The sequence below is a fragment of the Chelon labrosus genome, assembly GCF_963514085.1.
Source record: "Chelon labrosus genome assembly, chromosome: 15".
Classification (NCBI taxonomy): domain Eukaryota; kingdom Metazoa; phylum Chordata; class Actinopteri; order Mugiliformes; family Mugilidae; genus Chelon; species Chelon labrosus.
In genome coordinates, this window is record NC_140348.1 from 26,588,630 (window position 1) to 26,612,990 (window position 24,361).

General features: G+C 41.2%; 2 protein-coding genes across 4 annotated transcripts; one reads left to right on the forward strand and one right to left on the reverse strand.

The window, feature by feature from the left end:
* Positions 1–5,789: 5,789 nt before the first annotated feature.
* Positions 5,790–8,831, forward strand: LOC311500046 (G-protein coupled receptor 4-like; the record flags this gene model as incomplete). The annotated part of the gene is made up of 3 exons (XM_084561222.1): positions 5,790–6,020; positions 6,256–6,440; positions 6,557–8,831. The coding sequence occupies 3 exons, from the start codon at positions 5,790–5,792 to the stop codon at positions 7,044–7,046; spliced, it is 906 nt and encodes a 301-aa protein (XP_084417348.1). The 3' UTR covers positions 7,047–8,831.
* A 2,191-nt stretch (positions 8,832–11,022) lies between these two features.
* LOC311500722 (protein NLRC3-like) lies at positions 11,023–24,031 on the reverse strand. Of its 3 annotated transcripts, XM_084562294.1 has the most exons (12): positions 23,654–24,031; positions 22,695–22,860; positions 21,459–21,494; positions 21,254–21,370; positions 19,589–19,667; positions 19,215–19,443; positions 17,260–19,045; positions 16,527–16,703; positions 14,548–14,721; positions 13,765–13,938; positions 13,283–13,456; positions 11,023–12,989 (listed from the first exon to the last, which is right to left on the reverse strand). In XM_084562294.1, the coding sequence occupies exons 2-12, from the start codon at positions 22,829–22,831 to the stop codon at positions 12,977–12,979; spliced, it is 3,096 nt and encodes a 1,031-aa protein (XP_084418420.1). In that variant the 5' UTR covers positions 22,832–22,860; positions 23,654–24,031; the 3' UTR covers positions 11,023–12,976. The 3 variants fall into 3 exon arrangements, with proteins under 3 accessions (XP_084418420.1, XP_084418419.1, XP_084418421.1); XM_084562293.1 differs by having other exon boundaries at positions 22,695–24,031; XM_084562295.1 differs by lacking the exons at positions 11,023–12,989; positions 13,283–13,456; positions 13,765–13,938; positions 14,548–14,721 and adding an exon at positions 16,080–16,183 and having other exon boundaries at positions 22,695–24,031.
* Positions 24,032–24,361: the final 330 nt, after the last annotated feature.

The following is a 24,361-nucleotide window of genomic DNA, read 5'->3' on the forward strand; positions in this document are numbered from 1 at the left end:
AACAAATGGAACAGTGCAATCACGGTGGACATGCTTTCTTGAACAGGTGGGTTTTGAGTCTGGATTTAAAGAGAGGGAAAAAGTCAATGTTTCGGATGTCCGGTGGGAGTGAGTTCCAGAGTTGGGGAGCAGAGCCTTCAGTTGGTACTGAGGCGGGCCGAGGGCACAGAGAGGTAGATAGAGGAGGAGGATCTGAGGGAGCGGGAGGAGGTGACAATATGGAGGAGATCCGAGAGATAAGGGGGGGGGGGGGGGGCGAGGTTATGGATGGCCTTGAAGGTGTGGAGAAGAATCTTGAAGTCGATGCAGAATTTGACTGGGAGCCAGTGGAGATGCTGTAGCACGGGGATAATGTGGTAAAATGAAGGGGTTTTGGTGATGATGTGAGCGGCTGAATTCTGGACCATTTGAAGCTTATGGAGGGATTTGTGGGGGAGGCCGAAAAGGAGAGAGTTGCGGTCGTCAAGGTGGGAGGTGACAAGGCTGTGAACAAGGATGGAAGTGGTATGGGGGCTGAGAGAGGGGCAGAGACGATTTATATTGCGTAGGTGGAAATATGCAGACCGGGTAACGTTATTGATGTGAGATTGAAATGATAGTGAGATGTCGAGGATGACACCCAGACAGAGCCCTGGGGCACACCTGAAGTAACGGGAGAGGGCTGGGATCTGAAGGACTTGAGTTGGATGAACTGGGTACGGCCTGAGAGATAGGAGTGAAACCAGTCTAGGGGGGTGTGGGAGATTTCAATGGAGGATAATCTGTTGAGGAGGATAGAGTGAGGGATGGTGTCAAAGGCTGCAGTCAGATCATAGATGTTTTAGTTTGTAAATGTCTGAAAATAAAGACAAATCTGAATCAAGAATTAGTCTGAGCCCAAAGGGACACCATCCAAATACTTGTTTTGTCTAACCAACAGTGAAGACGTCAAAACTGTTACAAATAAACCAAAGTTAGTGAAATGATGAAAAATAAAATATCTTCATTAAACATTTATTCATTCATTTTCCTGCACTACTTGTAGATACTGCTGGTAATTTTGATAAATGAAAAATAAACTTTTCATGTACTGTATTTTTTGTGGATATTTTCCTCTGAAACTTAAAAGGTTTCATAAAAAGTTCAAATCTCAGATAGCACCACATTTATAAGAAACAAACTCTGGCTCATTGATCATAAACAGATTACTAGAATCTACGTACTTATCTATTATCAGTCATATTTCTGTCACAGAATAAATGGTTCTGTGGGTTTTGTTGGCATGCATCAAGCAGAAATGTTGGAAACATCTAAAGAGATTGAAGACACTACTAAAATTGCATTAAGAACTGTCCAACGCATTATTAAAAAACTGTAAGGATCGTAGGGAACCATCGTCTTCCAGGAAGAAATGTGGTCAGAAAAAAATCCTGATTGATCGTGATCAGCGATTACTTAACGTTTGGTGAAATCAAATCAAAGAAAAACAACAGTAGAACTCAGGGCTACGTTTAATGGTGTAAGTAAAAGCATTTCCACACATTCAATGTGAAGGGAACTCAAGGGATTGGGAATGAACAGCTGTGTAGCCTTCAGAAAACCACTAATCAGGGAGGCTAACCGGAAAAAAAGGCTTCAGTTTGCTAGGGAGCATAAAGATTGGACTCATTACGAGCAATGGAAGAAGGTCATGTGGTCTGATGAGTCCAGATTTACCCTGTTCCAGAGTGATGGGGACATCAGGGTAAGAAGAGAGGCAGATGAAGTGATGCACCTGGGGGGGGGGGGGGGGAGTGCTATGATCTGGGGTTGCTGCAGTTACTACTGTATGACCAGTATGAACACATTTGTTGTGAGTTACATAAATACATAGGTATTTACCTAAGGGGGTAATCAAAGTTACCCACATGTGCTCCCACCACCCCTGAGAGAGCAGTGTCACCCACGATTGCGGCGACTCTCTATTCACACGGGGTGAGCTCCTCTTCTCCTGTATCTAATTTTTCATCTCATTTAAATATAATTTGCATATTTAAATAGTGCGTGGACAGGGAGGGGTCGGATAGTCCAACGTGTGCACTTAATTCCATGTTGATTGGGATGTACAAAGGAAATGTGCTTGGATTCATGCGCATGCACAGATTCATACATCTGGATGTTTTTGTGCGTACAACGTTTTCTGGATTTGAACGTACGCCATGTTTCAGTAAGAAATCTACACAAGTCTTTGTACATGAGGCTACTGGTCTTTTTGATGATGGTAGAGCACTGTTAAGGTAAAGCTTGCCATTGTTTCAGACAAAGCCTGAAACAAAGCAAGATTTCACGTACAGATACGTAAATCTCGTACCTGTACGTGAGTATCTGTTCATTCCTGCAGGGAGCAGTACATTTCCTTATTTTTAAGTGAAACCGGGACTATTGAGGAAAACACGACTGCTCCAACATTGTTTTTATGTTTTTAACTGTGATTACTTCCAGAAATAAGTAATTTCAGAATAAGAAATTCATGAAAAACTCACAATAAAGAAAGACCAAAGTGAATCCCTTATGAACAAAAGAATCACAAGTATCTTCATTTGAGGTGATCTGCTTGTGATTCATAAGATGTAGCTTCAGTCCAAAGCATCTGTTGTCCAACTTCCTGACTTCAAAGACAAGATAATGCTCCAGTTGGGCCAACTACACAGACATGTAATGAACTCTGTTCCTTACTGATGAAATCTTTCTTGGTCCAGATGGTGTCTGAGGCATCTTCACTATTGTGTCCATGCTGCAGTGGATGTGGGGTTTCTTGAACAGATTTGTCCATCTTAAACACTGATTGTTGTGGTTTCCACCAACTCTGCCTGATTGTCCAGAAAGTTTCAATGGTTAACATAACAGTCAGTCAACAACCATCATCGTTTAACTAATGCAGGTTGTTACGTGCCAGACAGGGGCAGTGTATTTTTCTTGTTTTTTCTCTCCCTCTCTCTCTCCCCCTCCCCTGTGTGTTCAGGTGATGCCGCAAGTGATTCCACCTGGGAAGTCTGTCAGAGCCTGCTGATTGGTTGGTTTATCCAATTGCCACCACATGAGCTACTTCAAAAGGATCCAGCTACAGGCTCCTCGTGCTCTACTTCCCCTGCACATGATTTGCTGCTGCATGCTAGTTGCGCTGATTGCTTGTAGCTTGTTTTGAGAACCACATGGTTCAATCTCTGCCCTTAGCTTGTTGCTCGGCTCGATTGTTATTTTGTTTTTTGTCACCTACCGTGGTATTGAGACGTGAGGACCCTTTTTGTTTGATTTATTTCAGTTGTGGTGGAAGGTGCGGACCAGAGGTAACATTGGGGTACCCTTTACACCCCACCACGTAGGATTCCTTTGTTATACACACTAGGATTATTGGTTGGTGCCACCCATGTAGTTCTGACAACGTTTTTTTTAGTAGAAAAGATAGTTAGGCCCTTTTTGTTTGTTGTTTTCTCTATGGCAGAGTGTTAGCCAGGCCTAGTTTTGTTTTATTGCTTTCATTTATTTGGCACAACCACGTGGTCCAAATCTTCCCCACTGTTTTTGTTTTTGAGGAGATTTTTGTTTAGTCATCTTTTGTAGTTCAATAAATATTGTTAAATTCTTTTTACACCAGACTTGAGCATTTGGTTGTATTGTGTTTGTCCCTGATTTTCCCCTGGACACACATAGGGACGTAACACAGGTCAACAGAAGTCGATGACTGTCCAACTCTTTTGATGCGTTTACCTGGTAGAACCTGTTGCTACATAATGGCCTCCAGTTGGAGCTTTATACTAACGTCTTCTGAAACTCAGCATCATCCAGATTTCAAATAAATTTAGAATATAATTTATTCAATACAGAATCACACCCCAACTTCAAAACACCTTCAGCAGGTTTCACCATTACTGTAACTCTGACTGAGAACAGTGCATAGTTGTTTGATGATAGGTAAATGAGCTGCTGTGTATACGTCAATAAAATTCGCAGGAAAAAGATGTGACGCACAAACAATAATCACACTGCATCTCTCTAATCTATAAATTCACACAAACAAAAATATCTGTTGCAACATAAAAATAAAGAAGGTGAAACAAACGTTCAACCTGGACATTGACGCTCCATGAGTAAGGAATAGAGTTCATTACATGTCTGTTTTAAATGATTCTTTCCTGATATTCCTGTTATTTTATAATTATAACTGACCTTATATCTCACTTCCTCATATGAGCAGATTTAAATATGTGAAACCTGCTACGTGTCACATTCTGCTGTAGACTGTTTAGATGCAGAGGAACCAACACTAGAGTGAGAGACTCATTCAGGTGAGATCTGACAACTTTTAAAGGCAAATGTTGGAATGTATAGGTGTGAAGAATACTGCAGTTAAAATGGTTCTGTTTTATTTCATTTGGGCATTTTCCAAAGTGTAGTATGTGTAGCCAATGTGACTGCAGAACCAGTGCTGCAGGAATCCTTTTACTTTTGTAAAAGAACTGAAAGATGATTGTAAAAATAAAATTCCGCATTGAATATATTGTTTAATTAAAAATTTAAGATTAATCAAGAAATATGCAGGGCAATATATCCTGTTATTGTTGTACTGTTGCATACTATTTTTGTGTATTCTTTATTGCGAACAAGAAATTGATTATCATCCATTAAATGTAATTTATATGCGCACTGTTCTCCCTCAGTCTGATTAATTCAGGGTTACTTTATATAGAGTTAAGTGTAATGCTGATTTCTATAAACAGCTTATTTAAAAAGAAAAAAAAAATAGGACAGCACAATGGTGCAGTAGTTAGCTCCCTTGTCAGGGTTATTTAGTGATTCTAAGGGGGCCATAGATCTGTTGTTAATGTCATGCTTTTGACTTTTCAATGTTTTCTTTTACTTATGTGATTCCTTGCCGTGTGTCCTTTGTCTGGGTGCTCCTCCCCTCATTGGTCTCACCTGTCTCGAGTGATGGCTTTTTGAAGCTTCGACTCTTTATTCAGAAAAACGGCTCATTACTCAGGCTTTAATAACACAATGCTCGATGAGGACATCTAGTGGACAAAAAATATATTGCAATCAAGATGTGTCATTTATTGGTTCATGTTGGTATGGGATTTGATTTGCCATGCACATTCATTTTCGACTCCACTTCATGGTTGTATGGTTTCAAGCTGACACAATTAAATGTTATTTTTCATAAATATATGTATTTCTAATTGAAATAAAATAGCTTAAAAGATATTGACTAGTGGGCATTCAGTACGCTAGATGGTAAATGTGATCTTATTTCAAATGAGTATGATGAGCAGAACCGCCATTTCCAGACTGTCCATTTGGGACAGTTTGTCTCTTTGTGTTAGCTCTGTGATAAACTCTCCCCTTGTTCAGGGTTCGGGGCATATCCTACCTCTCTCCCGGTATAGATAACGGATGGTTGTCATGTCTGGCAGCATGTCATGTCTGCCAGTAGGCAGCACAAAGACAACTGTGGTGGCATTTCCTGAACAAACAGAGCCCACAAACTCTGTTAACCAACGGACATTCAAATGTCATGTACTGTACTAGATGTTTGAATTTAATTTCTAATTTCTAAAAGCTCAGTGCATCAACAGAAACATCATTTGAATGAAAATGTAATACCATAACTGAACTGCAACACAACAACCTATCAATGGTTGACAAAAATTATGTTAAGTTTTTTTTCTTCCCTCCTTTGTATTGCACTTCAACATTTAGAGGTATACTGTGCTTTTCATGTACACACTATATTTTTACTCTAATCTCTCAAACACCAGGATTGACAAAGAAGAATGGAAGAGTTGTACTTAAACAACACAACTTGGGACAAAGGTTATAATGACAATAACAACAGCCTCAACAATGAGAATTCCAACTGTGACCCTGATTGTGATGAGGATTACAAAACTGCCTATGGCTGCTATGGAGGCCAGGTTGAATTGATTAGATATGTTTTTACATGGATCATCATCTGCATCAGTCTTCCTTTGATCCTAGTGGCCATCTACTTACTCTATTCTCTGGTGAGTCCATTATAACAGATGTATGTATTTATAATGATGTGTTGTGTACAGTCTGTCAGTAAATGATTGTCTTTGACTCGTCTCAGGTGTAAAAGTCTTGGTACATCTGGTTCTTAGATAGATAAATGTCTCTGACTGCAGTTTCTGGGCAGAGCCAGATGTCATATTTGGAGGAGGTGAAGTTTAGAACATGTTAACAACTGCTTTAGTTACTTTTACCTATGTTTTCCTGCAGGTCAGAAAGGATCACGGTGCTGCTGTCTACGTCGTCAACCTCCTCATTTCTGACATCCTTAAGCTCGTCTGCATGATTGTTTGGGTGGCTGACAAGATGTGCTTGATCAGTGAAATCACATTTTATATTTATCATTTTTTTGTGTTTACCAGTGTTGGCTTCATGGTGTGTATCTCCCTAGAAAGGTAACTATCTGTCTGATCCAGTTTGTGTGCATCTACGTCTGTGTCTAACCATTTTATTAGTATATAATTCTGATGCTCCTCAAAGACTGTCTATGTGTGTCTGTCTTTCATTACAGGTATTTGCTCATTGCCTGGCCGCTGTGGTACAGATTCAGACGAACCATCAAAACCTCTGTGATGGTCTCTGTCCTCGTCTGGATCCTTCCTCTTGTTTTATTTTTCCCATTCTATTTCTGGGTTGATTTTCAGATCACAGAAACCGTCTTTGCCGTCTACATCCTCCTCCCCCTTCCTCTGTTCATCTTCTTCCTGGGTGGGACTCTTAAAGCCCTGTCTGCATCCCTCAGTGTCCCCTCTGATGAAAAACGACGAATTGTGGTTATTCTGGTTGTGGTGCTGCTTATTTACACACTGCTGTTCCTGCCCAGCATCATTTGGTTACTGGCAAAACAAATAAGAAGCTCGAGCTTCACCACCCTGTGTTTCATTCTTCCGAAGTTGAGCCCTATTGCAGACTTTTTTATTTTTGTTTTTATTACAAAAGATTCCACAGAAAAGCTCAAAGATTCTCTGTATTATTGCAGAATGCAGCTATGTGTTGAATAATTTTACATGAAATGTATTCAAATGTTTATTTTGTTCCAGTGTCAATTATTGAAGTCTGCTGCATGTTGCCTCCTTTTAAACCAGCTGATCACCAACTGTTGTACAGCTGACACTGAGACAGCAGAGATCCAACAAGGAAGAAGTTTCTTTCTAAAGCTGAGCGTTGTGCAGGGTGACAGTTTCTAAACTAGAAGAGTGGATCTGAATGTGTGGTTATTATAGTTTATGTTGCTTAGAAAGTGCTAAATAAAACTGCTGTTGATCATTGATTCAATTAAAGGTCTATATGATGTGATTCTTTTTCTCCTTCATTGATCCCTCAGTGGGGAATTCTTTCTCTCCATTTAACCCATCCATTGGTTCACACAGCAGTGTGGACTCTGATCACTTAGTGCACAGGTGTCAAACTGATCCGTGAAAGGGCCGCTGTGGCTGCAGGTTTTCATTCTAACCATGCAGCAGCACACCTGACTTGGCTCAATCAATCAACTGAACTGCCTTCACGCAGTCATTTCAGGTGTCCTCTTGCTTGATTGGAACAAAAACTTGCCAGCCACACCCACTGCATGGGTGCTGCATGGTTGGAATGAAAACCTGCAGCCACAGCGGCCCTTTCACGGATCAGTTTGACACCCCTGCTTTAGTGTGTCCATGCAGGAAGAAGCAGGAAAAGAGAAATGTGATGCTGTTTTTGAGGTTGTCATTCAGCAGCTTTCCTTGTCGGAAAATAGTTTAATTTGCTCATCATCCATGTTTAAACATTCAGTCTGTTTCTATCTCTGTGAATAAAGATGACAACAGAAAACAAACTCAGCACTTTCTACATTCTTTATTCATTCATGTTTGTTATTTGGATGTTTTAGTAGAAAATCTCCCAGACTGATTGATATTGATGATGATAATGTGATATTGATAGTGACATTGTTCAGCTTGATCACTGAAACACAGTCTTAATGTGATAATCACTGACAGCTGATCATGGACTGACATATTATATTTATTAACCACATATCTGATATGTTTCCAGACCTCAACACCTTCAGGAGGTTTCATGAATCATGACTGTAACTCTGACTGAAAACACAACATGTTGTTGTTTGATGCACCAGATAGGTAAATGAGCTACTGTGTGTGTATATAAATGAAGTTCTCGGGAAAAAGGTGTGACGCATGAACAATGGAAGGTTGTCTGATAATCTGCAACAGCTCCAGGGCTAAACATAAATCGCACTGCATCTCAGTCATTTATTAATTTAAAGATTAAGAAAAAATAGTTGGTGCGACATATAATTAACAAAGATGAAACAAACACTCAAATTGGATTGTTGTAATGTCTGTTGTGTACGTTTTAAATGATTCTTGGAGGATGTTTTGTTGAAATAATGTCTACTGATATGCCTCCTGATTATTCTAATGTACATTTTCATTATATCTGACCTCATATCTCACTTCCTCATACGAGCAGATTTAAATGATCAGAAACCTGCTACATGTCACATTCTGCTGTAGACTGTTTAGATGCATAGGACAGAACCAACACTCGTGGGAGGAACTCATTCAAGTGAGATCTGACAACTTTAAAAGATAAATGTTTTAACATTTCTATTCTCACGGGTCAAGGTTCTTTATATGGCCATTTGTGCATTAACCAACAGTCCAGGCACATGGGAATTCTTGCGCAGGGCTCTCAGAGTCAACAGTTTAGTTAAAAAGAGAAGTATAAATATAGAAATCACTATACAACAAAAAATATATACAAAATATAGAAGCACTATGCAACTGTAATATTACAATAAACAAGTATGAAGGTGAGAGGGCAATGTTGGTGACAGAGTAATAGCTTAGAAAAAAGTAAGTTACGGAGTTCCTCAGGGTTCTGTGCTAGGACCAATACTCTTCACGTTATACATGTTGCCATTAGGCAAGATTATTAGAAAACATGGCATAAACTTTCATTGCTATGCAGACGACACCCAGCTATATTTATCCATGAAACCAGATGAAACTAATCAGCTGATTAAACTCCAAGCATGCCTTAAAGACATAAAGGCTTGGATGACCTGTAATTTCCTACTCTTAAACTCAGACAAAACAGAAGTTATTGTATTCGGTCCTAAGCATCTCAGAGATTCATTATCTAATCACGTGGTTTCTTTGGATGGCATTACCTTGGCCTCCTAGCCTGACGAGCCAGACCCACATTAAATGTAGGGTCTGGGCACTCTCCATAGACAGGGCTCAACCGGAGGGGTGGGAGAAACGGTTGTCTTTCAAACTCCCTCTCCACGCAATAGGACAGCGCTACAACCAATCAGAGCAACGAAGAAGGTGACGTAGTCAGAGTGATGGAAAAGAGAGTTCCTTTCTCAGAGAAAAGCCAGAGCCCGTCTACGGATTCCTATTATTATTGTTATTCCTATTAGGCTTCCTATTAGACATTCTCTGGAAAAGCTTAACTTCAAGTCTTTCAGAGTGGCGGCCAAAGCCGATTCGAAAGAAAGTTGTTCGCTAGCAGCAGCCATCGCTCTGGTAGTTCTAGCAGAATGGGGAATTCACGCGTAATTCACGGAACTTATGGTCGCAGGTCAGTCGTCATCATGTTAAGCCCGCCCACCGACTCGTGATTGGCCCGGTCCATCTTGGATTTTTCGAAATCTCAAGTCAACGGAGAGTAACTAGACTGCCCCTGGAAGCAAATGTAATTTGCTGCCGCTAGGGGCACATCTAGATTCTAGGCTATTGGCCTCCAGTACTTCTGTGAAAAACCTTGGTGTTATATTTGACGAGGATATGTCCTTTAAATGTCACATAAAGCAAGTGACCAGGACTGCCTTCTTTCACCTGTGTAATATCATCAAAATTAGGAACATCCTGTCTCAAAGTGATGCTGAAAAACTAGTTCATGCATTTGTGTCGTCCAGACTGGATTACTGTCATTCATTACTGTCTGGCTCCAAATAGCTCTTTAAAAAGCCTCCAATTGATTCAAAATGCCGCAGCAAGAGCATTGACAGGAATTAGCAAGAGAGATCATATTACTCCAGTTTTAGCTTCTCTTCATTGGCTCCCTTTAAAGTCTAGAATAGAATTTAAAATCCTCCTTACATACAAGGCCCTTAAAGGCCTAGCTCCATCGTATCTTAAAGACCTCATTGTACCATATCATCCCAACAGATCAGTTCGGTCTGAAAGTGCAGGCCTACTTGTGGTTCCTAGAATTTCAAAAAGTAGAATGGGAGGTAGAGCTTTCAGCTATCAGGCTCCTCTCCTGTGGAACCAGCTCCCAGTTTGGGTTCAGGAGGCAGACACTCTCTCTATTTTTAAGGTCAGGCTTCAGACTTTCCTTTTTGATCAAGCTTATAGTTAGGGCTGGACTAAACCATCCCTTAGTTATGCTGCTATAGGCCTAGGCTGCTGGGGGACGATGCACCAAACACATGTCCTCCTTCTTTCTTCTCTCTCCTCTCTCACATTCTCCACTTTCTTTTCTCTGGCACAGAGCTCTTGCCCTTTAATTTCCTATCTACTACTAGTCATGCAATTCTGTGCTATTACTATATAGAATGTTTACTGCTCTCCCCTCCCCTCCCCCCGTCCTCCTCCTTCTTCTTATGAGTATCTCTGGCCTGGAGTTGTGCGTTTCCTGTGGAGCTCCATACTACATCTGTTGTCGTGGTCTCATCAGCCTGCCCAGTCTTCATGGAATTCTGCAGTTATCCACTCCTGCCTGAATGAACAATTCTCCAACCTGCCTATGATTCCTCTTACATTTTGAAACTGTCATGTAACATCATCAGTTTGTATCATAAGATTCCACATGTACGCTTTCATCAGATATGTGTATCTATGACGGATGTATGTTTATCTTGCTTTTCTCTCTTTCTTCTGTCTGTACCCGGCTGGCCTTAGGCAGATGGGTCCCTCCATATGAGCTGGGTTCTGCTCAAGGTTTCCTCCTGTTAAAAGGGAGTTTTTCCTTGCCACCGTTGTCTTCAGGCTTGCTCTGGGGGTTTCAGGCCGGGTTTTTGTAAAGCATCTTGAGACGATTTGTATCGTTATTGACGCTATAAATAAAATTGAATTGAAAAATTGAATTAAATATCTTTTTAATAGAACTTAATAGAACAGGAATTACTGTGCTGTTTATTTTTTTTCACCCATAGATGTTTTAGTTTGTAAATGTCTGAAAATAGAGACAAATCTAAATCAAGAATTAGCCTGAGCCCAAAGGGACACCTTCCAAATACTTGTTTTGTCTAACCAACAGCGAAGACGTCAAAACTGTTCCAAATAAACCAAAGTTAGTGAAATTATTAAAAAGATTAATTTCATTTTCCTGCACTACTTGTAGATACTGTTGTTAACTTTTTTTTTTCAAACTTTTCATATACTGTATTTTTGGTGGATATTTTCCTCCATCAGTTTCACAAAAAGCTCAAATCTCAAATAGCACCACCAGACATAAACTCTTACTCATTGATCATAAACAGATTTCTAGAATCTATTTATCTATTATCATTCATATTTCTGTCACAGATTAAATGTTTCTGTGGGTGTCCTCAATAACTAGTGTTGAAAGCTCCTCTGCTAAAAGCTGCTGATTCAGTCACCTGTAAAAACAAGCAGCACCTCAGCATCATCAGTAACATTTAATAGTACTCCACAGCGTGTTGTTAGATGGGATAGTGTAGCAGCTAAAAACTTTATCAAATAGTTGATGTGCAGCCTCCTTCTCTCTGTTACCACAGGATGTTTAGTGAAGTTGTTAACTGACTGCTGTCCAGAGGATTTGGACCGTTCCTCTGCTAGCGTTAGCGTTAGCCTTTTCAGATGCATTGCAGTAGTAGTTTAGCTGTATTTCAGGACTGACATGTCACGGTAATATGGGCTTCATCTTTAGTGAAGTATTTCCATTTACACTTGATGAACCGCTGCTAGTTTGCTGCAATGACTAACTGGGCTCCTCACCTGTCTTCTAGGAGGCGTCCGTGTTACTATCACATGATCAGAGACTAGTCGACATGATGCTTAACATGGAACAGCAGTGAAATCGACAAACTGACTAGTCGGCTAGTCTGTTCAACTAGTAGGCTATGTTTTAAATATTATACTATAGTATGTCATAAAAATGTTGTAGTAAATTATGTTACAAAATGCCACAGTCATAGCATATCATGAATAGCATCAGTTCTGATTATCTGAAAGGATAACTCTCTATCATCTACAAAAATATGACCTGGTGGCCACCTCCTCTGACTATGACAGAGGAGAGGACGCATGCTCAGAGGTCTGCTTTTATTTAGTTAGAAGAATAAACTACATGTAGTGGTTTAAGTGGTTCATATGTTGAGTTGCACTCCTCAAAGACCTCAAAGCTCAAACATTTTACAGTTTCAACACACAAAAAGGTTTCTGATATTTGGGTAATGAGCTATTACTTCTGATTTACAGGATGTAAAGTTTCTGTAACCAACCAGTGAAGAATAAATCAGACCAAAGCAAAGCATCCATCAACGCTGTCACTGACAATCTGACTAATCCAATCAATAATCAATGACAAATAAAGCAGACTGCTGCTCGCTCCAGCTCCTGCTCCAATGAAAGAAATATAATAAATGAAACAGAGGTACATCTGGAGTCTACTGTTTCTACAGGGACAAGACAGACATTAGAATCTAGTTGGAACAAACATCTACACAACAGCAGGATGCTGGCAGGTTGACATGTGTCTGAATCATTCATGAGGGACTGGACTTGATTTGTTGGAGCTCTGTGAAGAGTTGAAGTGCAGCTCTGTTGATGGTCTTAAATGGCGACCATGCGGATGAAGCTCTCCTCTCCACCTCCCAGTAACATTGTCCAGTCAGAGTCTGCTTCAACCTCTGGATCATCAGGACACAGCTCATCCTCTCACAACACACTGTCTACCACTATGCCATCCATCTGTAGAGAGGAGAATAAAGAAGAGAGGAGATAAATGGCTGTCAGCTAGACACTAGACACATCAACACAACACCAACAATAGTCTTCACATCAACTCAAACTCATGATCACAACAAGCTTCTGGCTCATCTGATTGGATGACTGTTGTCTCTCTCTCTGTCTTTCTGTCCAATCCTGAAACCAGCTTCACTGAGAAGCTACAGGTTTCAAGGAAACACTGGATCTTTGATACTAACTGTGTTTAGTACAATACTGATGAAAGCAGCATGGACTGACTGGAACCCTCTACTCACATCATAGTCTCTAGTTTATAGTCTGGACTCTCCACAAGATCAAGAAGCTGCTTCACATCTGAATCCTTCAGATTATTGAGACTCAGCTCAAGATGTTTCAGGTGGGAGGGGTTGGACTTCAGAGCTGAGACCAGAGAATCACAGCCAATCTTTGACAAACTGCAGTCAATCAATCTGAATAAAGAATAAAAGATGTGAGTTCAGAAAACAAAGTTCATTTTCACTGTTGTTGACATTGTGTCAGAGTTTCAGAATCAGTCATCCAGTGGAGGAGTTTTCTTCTTTTATGAAGGTTTGAAATCTAGAGCTCAACATGGCTCTGCCACAGTCAATGGACTAAACCACAGAAAAACAAAACAGACTTTATCATGAGGATCGTCAGTGTGGATCTGTAAAATATAAGCCTGATGTCTTCAGTTTAGAGTTACTACAACTTTACCATCATATTCATCTCAGCATACCAACAAAACATGGAGTCTGACCTCAGAGTCTCCAGTCTACAGTCTTGACTGTCCAGAAAACCACACAGCTGCTTCACTCCTGAATCCTGCAGGTCGTTGTTACTCAGGTCCAGGTATTTCAGATGGGAGGGGTTGAATTTCAGAGCTGAAACCAGAGAATCACAGCTGATCTCTGACAAACAGCAGCTCCACAATCTGAATAAAGAATAAAAGAGGAAATCACTGATGATCATTCAAATGTGTTGAGGCCTGAAATGTGTCCTGATCAATCAGCTGTTCTCTAAAATGAGTTGAGTGACTTTGTCCTTGTGTTATTGTGGATCTTCATCATGTCAGCCTTCTACAGACATCATCCAAATGTCAGCACAACATTCAGACAACGATTCATGTTAACACAGATCAATGACATGCTCCTCACCTCAGTACAGTCTCTCATTACAGGATCAATATCAGTTATCAGACATTATCAGTGAAGTCACTTTGAAATAAACAGAAAGCAAATAAATCTTTGGATTTCATCAAGTAAACGTTGTCCGTTTAAACAAATCTGAGTTCAGAGGATCTTCTAGATCCAGATGCGACTCTTTAACACTAATTAGAAACATTCATTGACTTTAACAACTAACAGGACATTTTCTACACCTTCTGCAACAACCACTCATCTTTAAGAGAAAAGTCTAAATTGAGGACAATAAAACTTAACATATGAACAAAGGGACATTTACGGTTTTATGGATGGAGTTCTTGAACATCTTGAGTTGGTGATTAAACATATCAGATCTGCGATAGTAACAGTGAACTTACTCCAGTCTCCCCAGGCTACAGTCTGGACTCTCCAGAAAACCACACAGCTGCTTCACTCCTGAATCCTGCAGGTTGTTGTTACTCAGGTCCAGATGTTTCAGATGGGAGGGGTTGGACTTCAGAGCTGGTCCCAGAGAATAACAGCTGATCTCTGACAGCCTGCAGCGAATTAACCTGAATAAAGAATAAAAGATGAAATGACTGGTGATCAATCAGACGGATTAAGGTTTGAAATATGTCCTGATCAATGAGCTGTTCTCTAAAATGAGTAGAGTGACTCTGTCCTTGTGTTATTGTGGATCTTCATCATGTCAGCCATCTACAGACATCATCCAAACGTCAGCACAACATTCAGACAACTGTTCCTTTCAACACAAATCATCAAGATGCTGCTGACCTCATTACTAGGGCTGAACGATTAATTGCATTTGCGATAATATCGCGATATGATAAAACGCGATTTTCTAACCGCAACTTGCGCGATTACAAGGTGGTCACGTGACGCGAGCGACGCGGATGATAAGCTTCTGAGTTCTGACCTGGACGATGTCTCGCGACAGTCGGCTTGTTTACCTGTAATTTGCTACTGCTAGTTTTTTGCAACATGGCTGAATATTTGTCCGACTTTGAGGTTGTGGACGAACCATAGCAGTAGCAAATTACTGGTAAACAAGCCGACAGTAGCGGGTGCGCGCGCCGCTCAGAGGTCAGAAGACATTACTCGGGATGATGTTAACACGTAATTCCGGACTCAACGGGGAATAGCACTAGCGTATCATATCAAAGTATTGGCGGAATGAACAAGTTTCGCTGTAGATAATAAGTTATTTAGAGGCTGCGTTTCGATGCCTTGACCACTCCCGCTATATGGATATACGCTTATCTAATTATCTCCTGAACAAGTGCAAATGAAACAAAAGTGATATTGGTGAGTAAACGGTGATATTTTATGCTAGAAATAAGGTCCAGGTTGTAAAAAAACAGTAGTTTCCCTTTAAATGCACAGTGGTAAAGCCACAGATGCTTCTGTAATGAGCAGTTAAATAAAAATGTCATTTATTTCAAGTCCTACATCTTTTAATTTAATTCCAACAAATAGGCCCAGCCGATGGGAAAGAACATTTTACACTTAATGTATCTAATATTGGGTTGTTCATATTTAAATCATTCATTATGTTTTGTTGGGAAAAATAGAGGATAAAATAAAAAATAAATAAAAAATCGCATATTAAATCGCAATCGGAATATCGGGGGGAAAAAATCGCAATTAGATTATTTTCCCAAATCGTTCAGCCCTACTCATTACAGGATCAATATCTCCTCACACATGTTGGACTACAAACTGTTGATTAGTTATTTGATTCCAGGACCTTCTTCTTCCTGGATTTGGTGTCTCTGGAGGTTTGTGTCATTCAAATGTTAAAGGAGAAGTTGACATGTTCAAGTGTGTCACATGTCATATGGATATTACAGAGTTCTTCAGATTCCTGCTGTCCACACTGACTGTGAAGTGGTCTCTTCCTAACACAACTCCAGTGTTCAGCTGTCACTAATATAAAGCTTCAGCAGTCTGACTGACACTAATCAAAGTTCCTCTTTGAGTTCCTGTCCCTCCACTGCAGCTCAGCAGGAAACACTGTGGAAACACAAAGATACTGACTGGATGGGCTGAAGAACAAGATGAGTTGTCATTCATCCACAGAGCAACACTGTGGATTGTGTCATCCATCTTGTCAAAGTGGAGTTCCTAAGGGAGACCTCCAATTTGGAGGCACTCAGCTGGAGACTACCCCTATATCCACTCTGGGCAATTCCAGAAAGGGGAATCTCTCTCAACCTAGAATTCACTGAAGGGATTATATATCTCAACTGGTCTTGGTACAACTAGGCATCCCTGACTACTATGTGACTATTTGTGACCCATTCTTCAGAAGCCTGATAAGAAAATAAATGAAAACTATAACAGTCAGTGAACTGACCTCAGAGTCTCCAGTTTACAATTTGGACTCTCCAGTCCAGCAGACAGCTGCTTCACTCCTGAATCCTGCAGGTAGATGTTATAACCTAGGTCCAGTTCTTTCAGATGGGAGGGGTTGGACTTCAGAGCTGAGGCCACAACTTCACAGTGACTCTCTGAGATTCCACAGTTAATAAGTCTGTCATGAGACAAATATATAAAATATGTTATAATGGAATAATATATTTCTACAGACATTTTCTCTCCACATCAGTGGTTCAGCTCATCTTCTCTGACTGTGTTTGACAGGAAACAATAATTCTCATCATCTCTCTCAGACTTTTGTTTAGTTGAATGTGCAGATGAATGGAGACAACACTGAGTTACATTGAGGCTTACAGACTGTCCACAGTCTGTAAGTAGATCTGATCTGGATAAGACATACATCTGGACTGTCTTCACTGTTTAATGGACTCTGGATCTTTTTAGTTCAGCTCAGTGAACATGTCAATATTCATAGTGAATATATAGAAATAGAAATAAAATAGTCAAATGTAAGAATGATTAGAAATAAATAGAAGAACCGTGTTCATTCACTGAACAACTTCAAACAGCTTGAGAACATCTGGGAATAAATACAACTGACTGTAATGTTTGCAGTGAACAAGTGGAACACTGTAAAAATGAAAATGTCTGAAGAACTAAACTACTAATCTCCACTGATTGATTCTGTTAATGATCACATCAGGACTCACCGCGCCTTTCTGCAGTTCCTCACAGCTGGGATCAGTCTCTGTCGTCCCTCCCCTGATGTTCTGTACTTCTTCAGGTTCAACTCATCCAGAACCTCCTCTGACATCTGCAGCATATAGGCCAGAGCTGAGCAGTGGATCTCAGAAAGTTTCTTCTGTGATCTGTTCTTTGACTTCAGGAACTCTTGGATCTCCTGATGAACTGAGAGGTCGTTCATCTCCATCAGACAGTGGAAGATGTTGATGCTTCTGTCAGGAGAGATTTTACCAGTGTTCGTCTTCTTCAGCTTGTTGATGGCTCTCTGGATGATTTCTGGACTGTTCTCTCTCTGACTCAGCAGACCTCCTAAGAGTCTCTGGTTGGACTCCAAAGAGAGGCCATGAAGGAAGCGAACAAACAGGTCCAGATGACCATTTTTACTCTCCAGGGATTTCTTCATCACTATGTTCAGAAATTCATCCAGAGGTAAGTTATTGTAGTTTCTTCCCAGGAAGTCCTCCAGCACCTCTGTCTTCCTGTTGGTGTAACAGTGGATCATGTAGACTGCAGCCAGAAACTCCTGAACGCTCAGATGGACGAAGCAGAACACCTTGTCCTGGTACAGTCCTCTCTCCTCTTTAAAGATCTGTGTGAACACTCCTGAGTACACTGAGGCTGATCTGATATCGATGCCACACTCTGTCAGGTCTGATTCATAGAAGATCAGGTTTCCTTTCAGCAGCTGATCAAAAGCCAGTTTTCCCAGAGACTCAATCATCTCCCTGGTCTCTCGACTCCAGTGTGGATCCATCTCAGCTCCTCCATCATACTTGACCTTCTTCACTTTGGCCTGAACCACCAGGAAGTGGATGTACATCTCAGTCAGGGTCTTGGGCAGCTCTCCTCCCTCTCTGGTTTCCAACACATCCTCCAGAACTGTAGCAGTGATCCAGCAGAAGACTGGGATGTGACACATGATGTGGAGGCTTCGTGATGTCTTGATGTGGGAGGTAATCCTGCTGGCCTGCTCCTCATCTCTGAATCTCTTCCTGAAGTACTCCTCCTTCTGGGGGTCAGTGAACCCTCTGATCTCTGTCACCATGTCAACACACTCAGGAGGGATCTGATTGGCTGCTGCAGTTCGTGTGGTTATCCAGAGGCGAGCAGAGGGAAGCAGGTTCCCCCTGATGAGGTTTGTCAGCAGCACATCCACTGAGGTGGACTCTGTAACATCAGTCAGGATCTCAGTGTTGTGGAAGTCCAGAGGAAGTCGACACTCATCCAGACCGTCAAAGATGAACACAACCTGGAACTCTTCAAAGCTGCAGATTCCTGCTTTTTTGGTTTCAATAAAGAAGTGATGAACAAGTTCCACCAAGCTGAACTTTCTCTCTTTCAACACATTCAGTTCTCTGAAAGTGAATGGAAATATGAAGAGGATGTCCTGGTTGGCTTTGTCTTCAGCCCAGTCCAGAGTGAACTTCTGTGTTAAGACTGTTTTCCCAATGCCAGCCACTCCCTTTGTCATCACTCTCCTGATTGGTCCATGTCTTCCAGGTGAGGCTTTAAAGAGGTCTTCTTGTCTGATGATTGTTTCTGGTCTGTGTGGTTTCCTGGATGCTGTTTCAATCTGTCTGACCTCATGTTCATCATTGACCTCTGCAGTCCCTCCCTCTGTGATGTAGAGCTCTGTGTAGATCTCATTCAGAAGGGTTGAGTTTCCTGCTTTAGAAATCCCCTCAAACACACACTGGAACTTCTCCTTCAGAGTAGATTTAACTTTACGTCCACAAACTGCAGCTTCAAGTCCTGAATGAACAAACAACAAATAAGATGAATGAATAAATTCTCCAGTAAATATTCCAACATGTCATTGCTCTAAAGAATGAGTGTGTGAATATATCTTGGTTCATCTCTGGAGACATTACTAAATGTCCCATTTCTCCAGCAGCTTCAATGTTTAGAGAAATCCTCTTACTGCTCTGCAGACAGTCAGCCAGCTCCTCCTGCTTCATTCTCCTCAGGAAGTTCACTGTGATCTTCAGAAAAAAATCTCTGCTGCTCCTCCTCTGCTCTTCATCCTCACCCTCCAACACTTCATCACCCTCCCTCTGATTCTCTGAGCATTCTGGGTAATCTGGACTCAGAACCTTGTGGATCTTCTTCAGCTGGTTCTTCACAAAAGTGATGATGTTGTCCTCCAGCAGCTGAAACAGAATATGATATGAATGACACAAGCAGACTGAAATCATGGAGACAAACATCAGATCCTTGTTGGACACACTGACAATCCACTGGTCTACAAAGTGCAGCATGGAGATGATGGAAAGTAGTTGTTGTACATGTACAGACCAGAAAGATGGAGTCCAGGTGTGTTTGATGCTGCTGGGCAGACTGACCACTGAGAACCTCTGAGCTCTGCTGGTGGACTCTGTGGACCAATCATCAACAATTAGCTCTCATCCATTAGAAGATTGAAAACACTACTCTGCTTCAAATATCCACTTATTGATCACCTCTTCTAAGGGGCTGTTTTCCCAACTACTGGTATGTACACAAGAAAGAAATACTCATGTTTTTCTAAGGTTCAACAGCTTCAAAAGACACAACGCTGATTACTCTTCAACAGACAAGTTAATTTAGTTCATAGCTCCAAAACATTAAAACAATGTCCGCTTCCTCTGCATCACAATTTGCACCCATCTTTTAAGTCAGTTTGTACAATATTGTCAGCCGTTGCAGCATGTTAAAACAGTGACTTATGTTTTTTATTCACACTTCAGTTCTTTATCCTGCTTGCAGAGCTTTTCCTTGGACTGCCAGTTTGCGTCCCCACACCTTCAACGTAGTTTTAAACTGCCTCAGTCACCCGGAGCCACAGGGTAACATAGCACCTCACACCTCACATTTTCTCATCCTCAACACAGACAAGACCAAGGAAATTATGCTGGACTTCAGGAAGAATCCTCCCCCTCTCCAGCCTCTTTTCATCAGAGGGACTGAGGTGGAGAGGGCAGACAGCTACAGATTCCTGGGACTGCAGGTCACATCTGACCTGAGCTGGACTCTCAACACCACAGCCACAGTGAAAAAAGCCCAGCAAGGCTCTATTTCATCAGGCTGCTCAGGAAAGCTGGTCTGAACCATCGCCCCCTCACCCAGGCCTACAGAGGGCTGATAGAGAGCATCCTCACCGCAGGTATCACTGTCTGGTACGGCAACACCACACAGGCAGAGAGGAAGGCTCTGCGAAGAGTCATAAAGACAGCGGAGAGGATTATAGGGACAAAACTTCCTTCCATGGACTGTATGTACATGCAGCGCTGCAGGAAACGAGCAGAGGGAATCATCAGAGACTCACTCCACCCAGCTCACTCTCTTATCAGACACAAACACTGCACGTACAACCTGAGATACTGCAGAGCGGACAGTATCATCTCACATAGAACTTGCTTTTTCAACAGCTTCTTCCCTGCCACAATCAGACTGATGGCAAAACAAAACCACTGAACTTAAAAGATAACCAAACACTACCTCACTTTAATGACATGTGCAATAGCTGTGCAAGAACCTTGAACCTTCAACACTACCAAGCAGTTGGCCTTCAGTCAGTCTAATCCTTGCCAGGCTTGCTCTTTCCTTTCTACTGACATACCGTAACAACCGATGTAAAAAGGCGTATGCACAGTGTTACAATAATGCACTTCTCACAAGACCTTGCATTTTTTAAATCTTTATTCAGCATTTCTGTCTTTTTTATGTGTACGTCTTTCTATCAACAATATTCTTAAAAGTCTTGTTGCTCTTGAGGAAAATCCATCAGTGTTAAAACTTCTCTGAGAAGAAATCTACAAGATCAAAAGCTAATATGAGACGTCAGACGTAAAAGGATGAACCAAACATGTTGTATAACCTCAGTGACATCAAGACTGACAAACCGTATTTAACTCAAAGAGGAAGAGAGATGAAGTAGGACCATCAGCTCCTCATGTAAGGGAAGCTTTACTGATACCTTACCTGTTTATAGCAGAACCACGTCCTTCTTTGAAATCAGTACAAATCTCCTTTGACCAGTTGCTCTTCAAGGACACACAGCTGGGTGTATGTTCAACAGACTCTGCTGTATAATGAATCCTTACAGAAAAACAACACAAATTAAACGTGTTAAATTATTCAGTACAATTATCTCTGAATGAAATCTTAATGTTGATGTACAATTTACCTCTTAAGCCAAGGGGTGCTGGGAGGTGAAGCTCGCCTAAAAAGACAAGACAAATCAGGAATATCTCCAAAACTATCAGGTCCATATGAATGAGCCTGGTCTGTATGTATAGGTAAGACTTCAGAGAATGGATTATCAGTACTAGTATCTGTAGTACCACCACATGACCCTATGTGGTGACAAAGGATGATGTATGACATTGCAACAAAGGCAAGTCACCATGTGGTGCATAGATTATGGAGAATCATGTAGATAAGCTCAAAATTACCACAAAATGTAATAAAAACTAAATCAATTACATTTGTAATGAGCCATTTTTGGATTTGATGAAATACTGAGAAATACGAAATTCTGACCTGCTGACTGTGAAATTCAAGCCTGCCTGCCTGTTATACCTGTTAGCTGTGGCTAGCTGGTTAGCTCCATCAATGTCATGATTTGTATCAATGGAAAGAGTAGCTTCTCTAATTTGCAAATACAAATTTGGTTATTAGCAAACATTAATAATCATCAATTCATAATAGCCTAATATTCAATAATCATATTAATTAGTAATAATTATTGCTAACAACCATATGCGCTCCTACAAAACATAACAGAAACGAAACTTGGACAGTTGTTTTATCACATGTGAGTCAGCATACAGGGAGGAGGCAACATCTTGGTGAAGGGCCAACAACTTGTTTCTGAACGTTGACAAAACCAAGACATGGTTGCTGACTTCAGGAGAGCATAGAGCGACCACCCTCCACTGATCATCAATGGATCATACGTAGAGATTGTCAAAAGCACCAAGTTCTTGGTGTTCACCTGGCGGAAAACCTCACCAGGTCACTCAACACCAGCTCCATCAACAAAAAGGCTAAGCAGCATCTCCACTTTCTGAGGGAAGAGCAAGTCATCCCAAAATTCAACCAAACTCCCAAGCTTCTTCAACCAATTCACCAAGAACTTTTGTACGTGTTTGCACAAAAACATCCAATCCTGTGTTTTGGAATCTAACGAGCAGCAGCTGCAGCATCACTGAGGAACTACTGGGTTTGACCGTCTGCTGCTGGTGATTCATCTCTGAGTCACGCAGACCTGAAAAACCGAAGAACCAACAATACTGGTGTGCTCGACTTTTTGTGTCCAGCTGGCCTTGCTAAAACAAGACAGAAGTCTACTGATCAGCCAATCATCAGTCTGCAAGAAGACAAGTAAGCGAAAAGACAGTAACATTTAATGACACTTTACCTCTTCGGAGCAGAACCACATCCTCCTCTAAAAGTAATCTCAATTGCCTTCGACCGGTCGCTCTTCAAGGACACACAGCTGGGTCCAGGTACAGGTCCAGGTCCAGGTCCCTCCAGTCTGTCCTCAATCTGGTCCATGCTGCTGAATTCACACTTTCTACTTTCACCTGCAGAGGAAACACTAATCATTCATGTGAACATCAACTGAAATCATTTCTGCTGTAAAACGACCAGCTGCTCCTCCACTGACTGGCTCTTATTCATCAGCTGCTGTACTTCTACTATCAGTCCACTAGATGAAGCCATGGAGGACATACACGATGCGTTCACTGACACTGAGTCTGACTGGAAGCTCCAGCTCATTAATATTCAGTCAAGTCAATGCTGGTTAACAACATTTTAAACATGTCATCTGATGATGCAGCACAGGATCACCAGTGGTACAACTCATTTATCTTTGTCTTTTGTTTAAAGAAAGAATCAAATATCACAATGTAAAAGTGGTGTAAAAACATGTGGTCAGTAAAGTGGACTTCATATTCTGCACATTAGCTGTTCTCCTCCAACACATGGATGGAAACACTCTGGATATTTGAATTCCCATTCTACAGTGTGACTTCGTAATCTTATCATCGCTTGTTGGATAAAGGCACATTTTATCTGACATAGGCTACTGGAGTTACACAATACGTTACATTCTAAAGTCAAATATCTCCCTGTGAAATGTGGAGCAGTAGAAAGCAGCACAACATGTTAATATTCACATCAGTCAGATTATCTTCAATATTAGTACTGGAGTAAAAGTAGCCTACTTTACACTGCAAAAGCAGATCAAACTTCTGGAGACAGTTTCAACTGTGTCCTCGATGAAAAGATGAAGGAAAGAAAACCACCTTCAATCATATTTATGCACCGAGTGTCACAAACGGAACGTGATCACTCAGAAACAACATGGCTTACCTTTCAGCTGTTACTGAGTTTAACGTGAAGTATGGAGCGGCAGATTTCTGCTGGAACTGAGCTGCTGATGAAGAAAACACGACAAACTGCTTCATTACCTTCAGATGGAGAAAATGATCTGAGACACTACCCTGGTGAAAGTGAAAGTAAACTCTAACTAGTGGCGGCCGGATCGATCCTAATATCGAAAATATTGATCGATACCAATATAGTGAGATCGGTACTGCTCCTCCTCCCTCTCTCGTGTGGTTGTTACACGTCACGTGACTCAGCAGCTCCAGGTAACCAAACACCACCGCTGCCAGCCAGGCCCGGCCAGCAGCAGCGCGTTACACACGGCACAGAGACGGAGCAGGAGAGTGGCAGAGAGTCTGGTTATATTTGCAGGCCGAAAATAAAACGACAGCGAGTTGTACCATTCGCACAAAAGGCTGTAAGATACAGTGGTAACACAACTAATTTGTACGCACATATGAAAAATCATGTACAAGAAAACGCAGAGCTACAGAAACGAAGAGAGGAGGAGACAAATCCCCCGCCCCCTGGCCCCGACTGACCCCCGAAAAGAAGAAGTGCACTTTGTATTGTACTTCCTAAACATACATGCTACTTGAAAAAAATAATGTGTTTTACATTTTTTATAATATTTGTTGTGGAGTAATAATTTGTACACATTGTTTATTTAAGAAAAGAAATACAGAAAGAAGT

Bases quoted from the DNA above. Each gene is read 5' to 3' on its own strand.
- LOC311500722 (XM_084562293.1), bottom strand. From the start codon at position 22,882: ATGATTAGTGTTTCCTCTGCAGGTGAAAGTAGAAAGTGTGAATTCAGC. The intron at 16,704-17,259 runs GTGAGTCCTGAT...GTCTCATGACAG, and splicing joins AGGAACTGCAGAAAGGCGCG to ACTTATTAACTGTGGAATCT. The intron at 14,722-16,526 runs GTCAGTTCACTG...TTCTTTATTCAG, and splicing joins TGTAAACTGGAGACTCTGAG to GTTAATTCGCTGCAGGCTGT.